This window comes from Coloeus monedula (genome assembly GCF_965178545.1).
Source record: "Coloeus monedula genome assembly, chromosome: Z".
NCBI classification, from domain to species: Eukaryota; Metazoa; Chordata; class Aves; order Passeriformes; family Corvidae; genus Coloeus; species Coloeus monedula.
The window spans coordinates 73,857,247-73,871,229 of NC_138822.1; the positions used below are offsets into that span (position 1 = coordinate 73,857,247).

The window sequence follows — 13,983 nt, forward strand, 5'->3', positions numbered from 1 at the left end:
TTCTTGTGCTCCCGCCTGCTGTGTTCGCCGTCCGGCCGCGCTCCCGCTGTCCGGCCATGCCGTTCTCGGCGCCGCCGCCCGCCAGCGGCGAGCGCTACGTGCTGTCCGCCAGCCTGGACAATGCCCGGCACCTATCCAGCCTCCTGCGGGCCGTGCACTTCCAGGACCACGCCACCTGCTTCGCCACGGCCAGCGGGCTGCGCGTGACGGTGGAGGATGCCAAGTGCATCCAGGCCAACGCCTTCATCCAGGTACGGGCACGTCAGCGCGGGGGAGGGCACCGCTGCTAGAGACCTTGCGCAGGCCCCGGTTACCGCCCGTGTCGGAAAGACAAGGAGCCACTGGGCTGGGTCCAGCGGAGGCCACAAAGATTATTGAGGGACTGGAGCATCTCTGTTATGAGGAGAGGCTGCAGGAGCTGGGCCTGTTCAGTCTGGAGAAGAGCAGACTGAGAGGGGATCTCATTAATGCATATAAATACCTCAAGATGGGTGCCAAAAATTTCGTGCCAGACCCCTTTCAGTGGTGTCCAGTGACAGAAAGAGGAGCAATGGCCATAAACTGAAACACAGGAAATTCTACCTCAGCATGAGGAAGAACGTCTTTGCATTGAAGGTGTCAGAGCACTGGAACATCTGCCAGGGCAGATCTCTCTCTGGAGACATTCAGACCCCACCTGGATGCATTCCTGTGTCACCTGCTCCTGGCAGGGGGGTTGGACTGGATGGCCTCCGGAGGTCCCTTCCAGCCCTAACAATTCCGTGATTCTGTGTTGACCTGCAGAGAAAGGAAGACCTTGCTGGACCAAGGCAGGGGTGTGTGAGCTGATGTGGAGGAAGGGCCGTGGTGAGGCTGCCCTTATTTATGGGTGTTCATACTGGAATTCCAAACCCTGCACCCCATACATCTCTGCACACCTGGCAGTGTGGTGGGCTTGTGCCCTTGTTTGATGTGCTGGTGCCTGCCAAACCCACGGTTCCTTCTGGCCATGCTGTGCTTAGTTGCACAAGCAAGCGCTCATAGTATCCATCTTTAAGTGTTTTTATATCTCATCCAAAAGCCAAAAGGTTGGATTTAGGTCACCTGTGAAAAACTACAGATTCACAGACACTTGATTGAAAATGGTTGTGCTATGCTCAAAGCACTCCAGGTTGATGTTTGCCCCTCTGGGCTGCCAGGAAAACATGAAATGGCTTTTCCAAAAGCAGCTCATGCCACCCTGCTTTATTTCTGAGATACCCTGTTCTTGCAGGTGCCAGAAAGCAGTGAGTGCCAGTGACAAACAGGATAGCATGAGCAGTTTACCCCCATCAGGCTAGTCAAAGGAAGCATTCGGCACATATTTCATAGTGGTGAACTCACTGTTCTGTTCTGACATACTTTTAGTATTGGGAATGTTTATTCATGCTCTGAGCAAGTGACACATTGTATAGTTCAATGAATGTTTCCAGCTCCAGAAGTAAGTGGCTTTAGGCTTTAACGTTTGTAGCTTGTGCTTGAACTGTAAAAGACAAGTGTTTAGGATTTCATGTTTATGCCATCCTGCCTTGTTTCAACTGTGACCTGATTGTGTTTTTTTAGTTTTGAGGATGAAGACCCATTTTTCTATAATCAGTGCTGTGCTGCATGTAGAAATCACTTTGTGTTGCATTGATTTCTGAAAGGGAAGCTCTGAAGTGCAAACCATAAAATAATTGCAGAAACTCCCCACTTTTTATCTCTTTACTTTCACTTACAGGCAGAAATTTTTCAGGAATTTTCTGTTCAGGAGGAATCGGTGATGTTCCGGATCAGTTTGTCTGTTCTTCTGGACTGCCTGACCATTTTTGGAACCAGCTCGATGCCAGGTGTGGTTCCCTGAATCCGTGAAAGGCTGTGTGGGTGCTGCAGGATGCACTGTGTACTCAGGCGGAGGGGAGTGATACCATGACAGCTTTTTGGGCAGTTCTACCCTTGCAGCTCTGTGTTGAACTCCTTGTTCCTCTGCAGTTTTGGTTGGGACTCACCAGATCTAAATCAACTGTACTAAAGAGTGCTGTGATTTTGGGAAAAGAGGTTCAGGTGGTGACAACCTGCTACAGGAAGGTGTGGCTGCAGCACAAGCTCGGCCGCGTAAACTTCAGTTTGGGTTGCACAAGTAGCAAGAGTAGTAAGGAAAGATGATGTGAGCCAGAGAAAGACAGAGGACCATGAAGATTTTTCCAATTCCTCTAAACTATATGTAGCGTGTCTTCATTGTCACAGCTGGCATTTCCTGTCTGGTGGGTGAAATTATTTGTTTACACACAGGTCATTTAATTTTGTTGCATAACCATTAGCACTTCAGAGGGTGTATAGAACGCTGCACTTTGAGGGCTTTAGTAGCATATTGGGAGGCTGGACCAAACACGGTGAATCAAATTGACCTGTGCCCCATGTGCCAGAAAAATGAGTTTTCTAAAATGATCAAAAATCCTAGCTATGCTATCTGCAGAACATGTATTTCATTCTCTTTTTCAGGAACATCAACCGCTCTTAGAATGTGTTACCGTGGGTATGGGTATCCCCTGATGCTGTTCTTGGAAGAAGGAGGAGTAGTAACAGTGTGCAAAATCAACACTCAAGAACCGGAGGAGTTGTTAGATTTTGATTTCTGCAGTACAAAGGTTGTTAATAAAATTATCCTGCAGTCGGAGGGACTACGAGAAGCATTTGCTGAACTGGATATGACCAGTGAAGTTCTGCAGATTACCATGTCTCCAGATAAACCCTACTTCAGGTACTAGAAACTGCTTTCAACTAAATGTTCCTGCTTGGCTTCCTTTGGTGAGGACTAGAAGTTTTCAGGGTGGAGAGAGGGGCACTATTTTAGAATACTGGTTCATTTCAGGAAGAATTGTGATGAGTATAGCGAATCACAGTATGTATTCTAATTAACATAGTAATGTGTTTTGTGAAACAGTCATCAAGATATGTACAATGACTAATTTTGATGAGTTTTTACAGAACTCTGATCAGGTATTTTGAGATGGTGCTTTTTGTCTTTCAGGTTATCCACTTTTGGAAATGCTGGAAGTGCACATCTAGACTACCCTAGGGACTCCGATTTGATGGAAGCATTCCACTGTAGCCAGACCCAGACAAACAGGTTAGAAAGTCTGTGACTTATTCCCTCTATGGCAGGTTGTGTGTTCTTGATGGGAAATTTAAAAGCTGTTTTTGCATTACCGTAACATTTATTTTATTAGTTGGGGGGGGCAAAAATACTCCCCATCTAATAAAAGTCTGTGTCTGTAATCAAAAGCTAAGTGCTGACAATGACATAATGTTGTTACCAGGTAAAGACCAAATAAGCGTGTTCCTAATTGGTTTTTATTTATTCTGTGGCTTTATTCATAACTAATGTCTCAGCTCCTCTTTGCACAATGTATTTTTTTCAGATTACTGTTTTTTCTCCTGCAGGTACAAGATTTCTTTGCTTAAACCATCCACAAAGGCACTGGCTTTGTCTTGTAAAGTGTCCATTCGAACAGATGCTCAAGGATTTCTTTCACTGCAGTATATGATTAGGAATGAAGATGGACAGATCTGTTTTGTGGAATACTATTGTTGCCCTGATGAGAACATCACTGAAGCAGAACTGTAGGTGTGTGTGCTGGCGGCTGTAATATATTTTTGGTTATATAAAATACTATATTTTTTTACAAAACTAAATGAAAGCTGTAAAGTTTGATAGAGTTAATACTGTCTTTATTTTTTAACTCTGGAATAAGAAAGCTGAAGACTTTCATTTTTCTTCGACTGCAAACATTTCTTAGCCTTGACTCAAACTGAAGCTGAAAAACAGAAAGGGGAGTTGATGTCCTATAGGCACTGCTTCCTGCACAGATGTTAAAGTACTGTTTGTGTAATACATTGATGCTTTTTACAGTGTTCTCCAAGAATTTCTGGTTTTGTTTTGTTTTTTTGTCTTTGGCTTCTAGTAAGCAATTACACAAGGGAAAATCTGAATACTAGCTGTATATTAGCCAGTTAACTTTCAGTGACTTAAAACCAAATTTCTCTTGAAAGAGGACAACGTTTTCTAACTGATGTCTCAATAGCAGCAGGTGGTTTCTTTCTGGCAAATGCTGACATGTTTTGTCAGTGAAGCCAGTAGGGTCCTCCTCATCTTGATTAATTCTTAATATAATTCCTTGGAGTTTCATCTGACACCAGTTTACCATTTTGTCTGCAAACTGTTGTTGAATTGGTAATTTGATATAGAAGCCTCATTACTCATAACTGTTCTGGCAACATCATTATTTTGGATCAGTAGTTAATTACACATCTGTGAGAATGCTCCAGCTGAAGTGTTTCTGTACGTTCCTGTCCCTGTTCCTACCCTGCTGCTCTCTACTAATGCTGCTAAGAATTGTAAGAGAGAAAAGTTTCATATTTAAAATTATTTGTGAAATTCATTTGCCTTCTCAGTAGCCTTTTTCAGCAACAGGAGTTGCTCCTAAACAGCAGCAGGGGAATATCTGCCTGTGTCCCATGGAGTGGTATATTCATATCTCTGCTGAAAATGGGGCTGACCTCATACTCATTGAAAAGGGAGTGTGGATCCTGGGCAGTTTTCTGCAGTGTCCCACCTTCAGAACAGAAGCTGAGTTGTGTTTAGGTCAAAAGTCCACTTGTCCTTTCACACCAGACAACCTGCTCAGAATAGGAAGTACCTGGGACCAGCCAGGCACTGGACTGGATGCAGAGTCTGCAAATCACACACAGAGACTGAGCTCTCCCTGCTGTGGGATGTGATCGAAGAGTCAGCAATCTTGCAGGTGTTTTCTACGGCCTCAGACTGTGGTCGAGTTTTATTGTTTGTCATATGAGGTCCTGCTTTGTTTTCTGTGGAAAACAGTGTGTTTGTATGTTACCAAGTTGATTGCTCCATTGTTCAACAGAAACCTTTGGGTTTATTTTGAGTTTAAAATGCTTTTGTGGATCATTTTTCACCTCTTGTTTATGTCAGCAAGAGTATACTTTTAAAATGCAAAGTCTTAGCCATTCACTTTTGTTGGTTTTTGTGCAAGTCATTCATTTATTGCAATAAAGTTTATGTTTGATAAAACATGAAAAATATTTGAACTACAAGGCTGAAATAGATACCTAATATTCTAAGATACTCTTATTTATTGGGTTTTTTTTCCAAATGTAAGTATTCAGTATGAATGAACTTCCTTCTAGCTTACTGTCTCAATTTCTTCAATCAAAAAATAAAAGAAGTTGTGGTCTCACTGGGAATTGTTAGTGTTATCCCTGACTACTGAGTGTTAAGGATGATTTACATAATCCCTAGGTGACGGGATAAAAGTGCAGTTGAGCACACCGCTTTCTTGGTGTCATTTATTTTAGAGTACCCAAGTTTCTTGTATTGTGTTCAGGAACTGTGGCTTAACATTTGAATTTTTATATAATTGCCTACAGATGTACTGTGTTACTTCTTGAAGTAGTACTTTTAATGATTTCTTCTGTAGCCTACCAACAGTGGTTATGGAAGTAATACCCTAAGAAGTCAGAACACCACAAAATACCAGAAAGTAACTTGCATTTCATAGTTGTTATGTATTACAGGCACGTATGGTTTGTGCAGGACTTAATGTCTGTACCCCAAATGGGCTGAGTCCCAGCCGAGACTCCCAGAATTGGGGACGTGCTTGTGCTCTTTTGCCTTCATGGATATGGTTGTAGGGGTACAAAAATGTGGGCTACAGACTTGTTGCTGAAAGACAGTGAATTGATTTAGGATCCATCTGTGAAGTATTCTATTATATTTCTGCCTTCCCACACAGTAAAATAAAAAGGGTGAAGAGGAGGATGCCTGAAAAGGCACTGTTTTGACCTAGTAAGCTACTTGAATTCTGCAGATTTCCACTTTTGGATTAAATTTAGCTTCCTGCCACACTGCATGGGATCCAGAACTCGGGTTGCTTTTACTACATTTTGTCTCTTGCTATTTAACAAGACTTTTCCCCTTGCAGAGTGCAGGAAACCTGCAGCAGAAGAAATGTTTAGTTCATGTTATTTCCCTTTAGTAGCATCACATAATAGGCTTGTCGTAACTCAGATTTTGCCCACCTGCTTCCTTTTAAAATGGTGCGTGGGAGTACTCGGAATTCTGGTCATGTAAACTAAACCAGTTCCTGGGGTGGGAGCTGTAACCAGTGCCTCCCACCCTGGTTCAGTGCAGCTGTGGTAGGTGCAGCCTGGCAGCTCTGATGGGCAGCACTGGGGGCTGTGGGCATCCCACATCCAGAGGCCACAAAACCAGCAAGTGATTTTCCCTGCAATTTTGATTTGTGCTTTCCAGAGTAAGAACTGACCTCATGCCTTCAAGAAGGCACTTCTTCAATTCTACCAGAAAACTACTGCCAGTAGGCCTTGAGTCCCCACCAGTCTTTGAAGATTCCAGAAGTCAAAATAATGCCTTTGGCTCCTGGTGCTGACAATCTTTATGCAACAAAACAACAGTGCTGGTGCTAATGTTATCTCCTGCCTCCCAACATGTTGAATTTTTGTGTCCCCTTGGCTTTCTACAAACATTTTGATCTGTAAAGCACAAAATTCTGTGGGGGGAGTTCAGTTCTGTACCTCTGTTTCAAAGTTAGTAATGGGAAAGACCTAGTTGTTTAATTTTTATTTACACATGGATTTATAAGGAAATAGTATTCTTGCATACTCGACTAGATGGGTCTTTAGTGAGGTTAGTGGAGCAGCTGGAAAAGTTGACATAAGCCATATGCTGTTTCCTGTAGGTGTCGGTTTTTAACTTCATTTTATAGCAGCTTGAAGAATCCAGCAAGTGGGTCTTACCAAAATAAATATGTAGAAACGGTGTACAGTAGCACTAAATAATGCTTTTGCTGAACAGTAGCATTAAAGAACACTAACATTAAACTGAACAAATACAGAATTATTTTTAAAATTCTGCTCTTACAGAATAGTCACTTGATGCCTTCCTGTTGAGATAAAAACTCATGTGAATCTCGCTTTGAGGGGGGCTAGGACTGCTTAGGTATAAATGGAAGTGACAACAGGTGGGTTCAGCCTCTTTCTGCCCTGCTACTGCCCTTAGCCGGGTCTGAGGACAACAGGGCGGTTCATTGGCATTGCTACAGCTAATTGCAAGGGCTCTTCCAGGCAGAGAGTGTTGGAGGGAGATGTAATCAGGTGTCCCGCACAGCTCTGATCTCTCTGGAGTAATAGACTCCCACAGAAGTGAGAAGTGGGCTTGAATGTCCTCCAGACTGTGAACGTCAATCTGTGCAAGCACTGGAGGAATGCATCCAAGGAAGTCTAGAAAGAGCTGCACTGTCCAGGAAGAGCTTCCCTTGTGTTACACCGTGTAAAATCTGGGCAAAGAGACAATGGGCATTTCACTCTCACTTTCACCCCCACGAGGTGGGGTAGTGGGTGGGGAGGCTATGTCTGTATGTGGGTTAAAAGTCTTAATGGAAAATTGAGCAGCCTCCTACCCCTTCCAGCTCAGATGGGACTATGGAGTCGACCGAAAAAGAGCAAGTGAGCAGAAAGCTGGAGGTCTTAGATAACAATCTGTCTGAACATATGTTAGGATTTTACCCCGTAAATGCCAGTGGAGTGCAGTAATGGGTTTGCAACTTAAGGGAGGGGTGGAGCGACTCCAACCAATTAGGCGCTTGCAACCCTAATCAACAAGAAAGGGGACTTAATCCATGAAACAGATAGCAGCTAACAAGCCCTAAGTTATGTCCAGGTGTTAGATAAATTCTTGGTAGGATTGCCTTGTTAAGGTTTGTGGCTTGACTTATTTCAATGATCTCATATCTAGGGGGAGGTTAAGAAAGTTTGGGAAGAAGGATGTACTATTGATAGCAGGTAGACACGAAGAATGCAGAACTTTAAGGCCAGAAGGACATTTGGCAGAACTCCCAAGATAAGGAAGAAACCAATAAAGCCAACTCAGCAACTGTGCTGAAACTGACTCCGACTGGGTAAAAAGAATTCCAGCAGAGAATTCATGGCAGACTGACTCATGGCCCACCATGTCAAAAGAAGATGAAGAGTGAGAGTGCGGACTAATTAGCATAAGAACTGAGGGAATCATTAACCGATAGGGTATAGAATACTAATTAACAAGAGAACTATGTACCTTGTAGCCCATGAACATTAATACCTATGTTTGCTAATGTTCAGGGATACATCTGCTGCAGGCAGCTGTGTTTGCGATCTGAATTCGCAATGCAGATTGGGCTCTGAGTGGGAGCCCAGAGAGACAAGAGGCCGTGAACTGCCAACCCTTTGATTAACAAAGGGCACAAAGCCCGGTGATACCAGCCAAGGTGGGTGGATACTGGGAGACACAGCTGGAGCCGGGAATTGCAGACATTTTGGATAATAAAAGAGATGAAGAGATGAAGCCAGGTGAATTGACACGGAGAGGGTGGCAGGAGCTGACCAGGAAAGGAAGAGCTACACTTGCACCTGGCTAGACAGTGAGGGTGTAAAAGTCCCCGGAGTTCCTTTTTGGGGGGTTCCTTCCTCGGAGGCATCAGCACGAGCTGGTTCTGTGTAACTGCGCCTGGAATAAACGGCTTTGTGGAATGAGACATCTGAGACTGCGATGGGAAAGCTGGGGTGGAACCAGCAAGGTAACCTGGTCTGACTGTGAGTGGGGTGAGTGGGGCGTCAGGGAGCCGCCTGCTGTGAAGGGGCTTTGGTCTCAGCCGTGAAAGTCTGGCCATTGGGATTGTGACTGCCAGAGAGGCTCAAGAATGGTCAGACTGGGGAGTTTCCTTAACACTAGAATGTATAAAAAGTTTTGATGGTTAGCGTGCTTGATTTGTGGAATGCCACTGAGCACCCAGGCTTGTGCAACTGGAATAAGTAATCAGTGTCTCTCTTGAGTGTGTAATTAGTGGCTTGTTGCACACCGGGTAACGAACTGATTTTTTCTAACAAGTTGGTCAGAGACTTGCACTCTCGTGATAAACCAAATAGTGGCATGGAACAGGTTCCGGAGGAGCTGGGGTATACCCAGGCTGCGACGGCAAGCAGTCACTCTCCGAAGCTGACCAAGGCTCCCGGAAAAGCTGCCAGAGAGGCACAGGCTGCACAGAGCTGTGCAGAGCTGCACGCCGTCCTCTTCTTCCATACTGCAACCCAGCCTAGGTGATCCAGCACGGCTCTAATTATGCAGATATTTGCAAGGGAACACGGTGCCAGACATCGACCAGCCAAAGCATCTGCGGGGAAACTGCCAGCCTGCCCCTCGCCGATCGTCGGACGGTGACACGATTTCCTTATGTGGCAGCAAGGGCAGGAATTTTAGAGACACTGAAAACCATACAGCCACCCTCAGGCCGTGCAGGGCTTCGGGACAGACCCGCTCCCAGACCCTCCGCACACGGGCAGGGGACAAGGCAGGAGCAGAACAACTAGGGAGCACATGCCGACCCCACCGGTGCCTTCCTCCAGGCGCCCGGCTCTGCAACATCTGTCCAGCTGTGCTCACACCCAGCTGTGGCCCCAGCAACTGCTGAACGCAGCGCTGGTTTTTTGGGAGCTGCACTATGAACACCAAGAATCCAGACAAACTATTTCTAGTAATGGGGCAGCGCAGACCTTTGTGCTTTGAGTTGTCAGTCCCCACAGTTTTCCAGCTGCGAGGGAGTCTCCAAGGGGAAGGAATGACAGGTTTCTTTCTCACGAATGTTTCGAGGTTTTTTTTATTTTTGTCTGGAAAAATGCAGTTTAATCCAGCACCCGCTTTGCTGCCCAGACTCTTCGGGGGATGACTCCTGGTGGGCAGCAGAGTGTTTACAGAGAAGCCAATGCATCCAAACATTTTTGGACAGGGCTTCTGATGTGCAGCAGGTGGGGACTGTTGCTGCCCTACGACAGGGAGTGCAGAAAGAGTGCTGTGGGCCCGAGCCCAGCCATCACTAAGGAGCACTTCGGTTAATCCCAAACGGAGGAGTGACTACAGCGGAGCAACAGCTTCCCTTACAGGCACACTGGTGTTTTGATGCAGGCAATGCCAGTCTCCTGAGGGTCACTGGGTGCAGGCACCAGCTGCAGCATCCCCGCTGGCAGGGTTAACAACAGCACACTGTAAGCACGCCAGGCCCAGCCAGGCAGGCAGGAGCAGACGGCCACCCGCGGAACAGGGGGAGACGGGCTTCAGCCCTGAGCTCCAGCCCTGAGCTCCTTGCAGGAGATGATGTCACTGAGATGTGCCTGTTTCCAATCTCCAGCTGCTGGTAGGAGGCCCCATTACCAACTGTCTGAGCATTTCAGGCTGTTGGAAAATGTACAGAGGGCCAACACTGTGAATCTGGACAGATCAGCATGCAAATAGGCTTTTAAAATAATAGACTGAAAACCCAATGATTGCGTAAATACCCGTGTTAAACTCATCAATTAAGAGTCTGTCAGGGCAGCCAAAGGTTTGTAAATACCTACAAATGCATTGCCATAAAATGCCCCAGGAACTAAGGGTTGTACCAGAGAACAGACCCTCCTGAAGCCACCAGTGGGATGGGGACTGACATCAGCAAGGCTTAAAGCACAAAGGCTAAAAGCAGCACTTTGCTGCTTGTGCAGAGGCAAAAACTGATAATCAGAAGAGCCGTATGTTTCTGACAGTCCAGGCAGGATGCCACCACTGTGTCTGATGTGACATAGGCTGTCATTTCTCCTAGAAGACTTTTTGTGACACAGTACCATAGCCTGGGGAACCTTACTGATGCTTGTAGGTGTTGGGCAAAGCACACAGCTTTCTTGCCAGCAGCAGGCTTGGCTGGTACATCTATTCTGTAGCTGCAAAAATTGTAACTCAGTTACAATTAGTAGACACTTATTGAATCACTGATTTTGGTTCAGCTGCAATTCCACTGTAATTCTAAGACAGGGGCTTTAAGGAAATGACCACTGAGGAGAATTAATTTGTTACTGCCCTGAGCAGAACACAGATATAAAACGAAAATAAAGTATGGTTTTAGTCTGTGCTTAGTGTCTGTTACTTCTGTTCAAAAGGACCATGAAGGATCCAAACAGAGGAGGAGGCAGGGATGAAGAAAAGCATTTGAAACTTTCACTTCTATGAAATGCTCTGCTGAAAATTGGTAAGCATCCACAAGCACTCCCAGTGACCCACATCTCCAGAACCAAGTGGTGTTATGGATGACCATTTCAAGGTACTCAAACTCTTATATTGTGCTTTGACATTAAATTCAGTACTTTTAGTATTTTCTGTGACAGACCAAACCCACAGTTAATAGATGATTTAGGTCACTGAACTGTCTTAAAACTCTTGCACCCATTCTTATTTGAAAAAATTCACTGTGTTACAGCTGTGCCTGCAGAACATATGCTGGGGTACATCACATCTGCTTATGCTGATCCACACCTAATTTCCCCAGAGCTTTTCCACAGTTACCCAACAGGCACGGCTGCTCTCACCCTGGGTCCTGAGATGTCCCACAGCAGCAGACTGAGGCCCTGACCCCACAGACAGCCAAAGCCATCAACCCACCCAGACCAGATTTATGGTCTAAACACAACATACATACAGCAGCAGTTATTTATGTAGCTCTGAAACAGTCACCACTGAAACCGCACGCTACCTACCTCCTTCTCCCAGACAGCTACTCTCAGGCAAAAACAGAACATGAAGTTGGCTCTAACAGCTCCATATAGAGAAGTGGCATCTGCCAAGGGATTTCTTGCCAGTTTCTCCACTGGCCCTTTCTTGGCTGCTTCTCCTGGGGCCCTGCATGTGGTTTGCTGCAGCACAGAGCAGTGTGGTCTTCCCTGGGCTTTTGCTGTCTTATGCTGACATGCAGTACATCACCATGTAGCTGACATGAAGAGAGGTGGAAAGGCAAGCAGCAGGCCATTCTGCCATCCCTGAGCCCCCTGCTATCTCGGTTTTTGAGACAAAGCTTCAGGAGGAAACACTCCAGAATGAGTATTCCCCTTTTCTTCCATCAGTAAGACAAATGGGTCACAAGGAGTGAAAGTGGGAAAAAGAAAACAAACTGTTTATTAACACACAAACAAAACAGGGTAGAACAGGATAAAAAAACCCGCCCCTCGAAACACAACTAATTCCTGGAGAGGGAACAGACACATGGAGTCGGACCAGCCAGGGCCACCCTGCAGGCCCTCCAGGGCCTGCTCCCACAGGCTCCCTGGACCAGCAAGGAGGGAAGGGAGGCAGTGAGGCAAGGGGAAGGAAAGGGGAAAAAGAACAAGAAAAAAACCAACAGAACCTTTTCCCAGCTAGCTGGAACACAAAGGAAACCAAAAAGCAGCACAGCGCTCCCGGTGCACTCCCTCCCAAACCCTGCCAGGACCCTGGAGCCCTTGGGCCGAACCGTTCAACGCCCCCTCAGGTCCTGGCTCCAGCCCCGCTCCCCGGGTCCATCCTAAAGGCACAGCGTCCTTGGGCATTGAGTGGCCAGTTAAGGAATAAAGCGGCTTCATAACATCACCCCAGGACATTCTACCCCTTATTCCATACCGTCTGCTCAATGCCCAAATTAATACATTTCAGCTTTAAGTGCACACGTTTATACGTATATACATAGCTATATACAAACAGTGGCAGCGACATTTGACAAACATATATATAGACATTCCAACATTACAGACAGCTCTCACCCACCATCAAATCTCCTGTGGTACATGTGTCTCTTCATCCTTCTGCATTATCCACCATGTGCAACCTGGCCCCTGAGCAAAGACAACTCCATGGATGGGTTTGTCTTTACTCGATGCAGAAGTAATCCAAACAGATTTTCCCAAGAGTCCCCTGATATGTACTGCTGGGACTTTGTCTCCATCTACTGTATGCAGGGGTTCAGATTGGGCAGGCCCTGCTCAGTTAGTGGAGCCTTGGGTGTTCACCAACCATGTGGCCTTAGCTAAATGCATCTCCCAGTTTTCAAAAGTTCCCCCACCCAGTGCCTTCAAGGTGGATTTGAGCAGGCCATTGCACCGTTCCACTTTCCCAGCCACTGGTGCATGATAAGGGATGTGGTACACCCATTCAATAACATGTTCCCTAGCCCAGGTGTCTATAAGGCTGTTCTTGAAATGAGTCCCATTGTCAGACTTGATTCTCTCAGCGGTACCATGCCTACAAAGGATCTGCTTTTCAAGGCCCAGGATGCTGTTTTGGGCCGTAGCGTGAGGCACAGGGTAGGTCTCCAGCCATCCTGTGGTGGCCTCTACCATTGTGAGCACACAGCGCTTGCCTTGGCGGGTTTGAGGCAGTGTGATGTAATCAATCTGCCAGGCCTCCCTGTTGCAGTGGGGATACTGCAACATGCATGCATCAAACCAGGAGTCCCGTGGAAAGGAAATATATATGGACAGACAGATTCTTGATAGATGTTTCAGAGATGTTTATTTCTCCAGCCGCATGGCCGGGGCTCTGCCCAGGAACTGTTCCAGGCACGGGACCAAGGGTCCTTCTGCCCACGCAGGGAACACAAACCAACCAATGGGAACGAGACTGAGCAGGGGCAGGGAAACCCCGTGCCTGTGCCCTCAGGGCCCCTCTGCCAGGGCTCCATGGCAGGGGAGGAGACCCCAACACCTCCCCATACTTGTATTTGGACCATCGCCCACCATACCACAGGGGCTTCACCCGCTTGGCCTGGTTGACTGCAGCACACGTCTCACAGTCATGGATAACCTGGGAGATACTGTCCACGGTTAGATCCACCCTTCGATGATGGCCTGAGGCATCATGAGCCCATCGAGCTAGGAACAACTCTCCCTTGTGCTGCCAATCCAAATCTATCTTTGACACCTCTATCTTCGCAGCCTGATCTACCTGCTTGTTGTTTCGGTGTTCCTCATCAGCCTGACTCTTGGGAGACATGGACATCTACATGGCGAACTCTCATGGGTAGCTTCTCTACCCAAGTGGCAGTATCTTTCCACTCCTCAGCAGCCCAGATTGGTTTTCCC

General features: G+C 46.4%; 1 protein-coding gene across 1 annotated transcript; it reads left to right on the top strand.

Moving 5' to 3' along the window:
• Window positions 1-28: 28 nt before the first annotated feature.
• On the top strand, window positions 29-5,136 carry RAD1 (RAD1 checkpoint DNA exonuclease). Its single transcript, XM_082300954.1, has 5 exons — window positions 29-251; window positions 1,739-1,847; window positions 2,500-2,758; window positions 3,029-3,127; window positions 3,442-5,136. The coding sequence occupies exons 1-5, from the start codon at window positions 57-59 to the stop codon at window positions 3,623-3,625; spliced, it is 846 nt and encodes a 281-aa protein (XP_082157080.1). The 5' UTR covers window positions 29-56; the 3' UTR covers window positions 3,626-5,136.
• Window positions 5,137-13,983: the final 8,847 nt, after the last annotated feature.

Bases quoted from the DNA above. Each gene is read 5' to 3' on its own strand.
- RAD1 (XM_082300954.1), top strand. From the start codon at position 57: ATGCCGTTCTCGGCGCCGCCGCCCGCCAGCGGCGAGCGCTACGTGCTG. The intron at 1,848-2,499 runs GTGTGGTTCCCT...TCTCTTTTTCAG, and splicing joins TGGAACCAGCTCGATGCCAG to GAACATCAACCGCTCTTAGA. The intron at 2,759-3,028 runs GTACTAGAAACT...TTTGTCTTTCAG, and splicing joins CCAGATAAACCCTACTTCAG to GTTATCCACTTTTGGAAATG.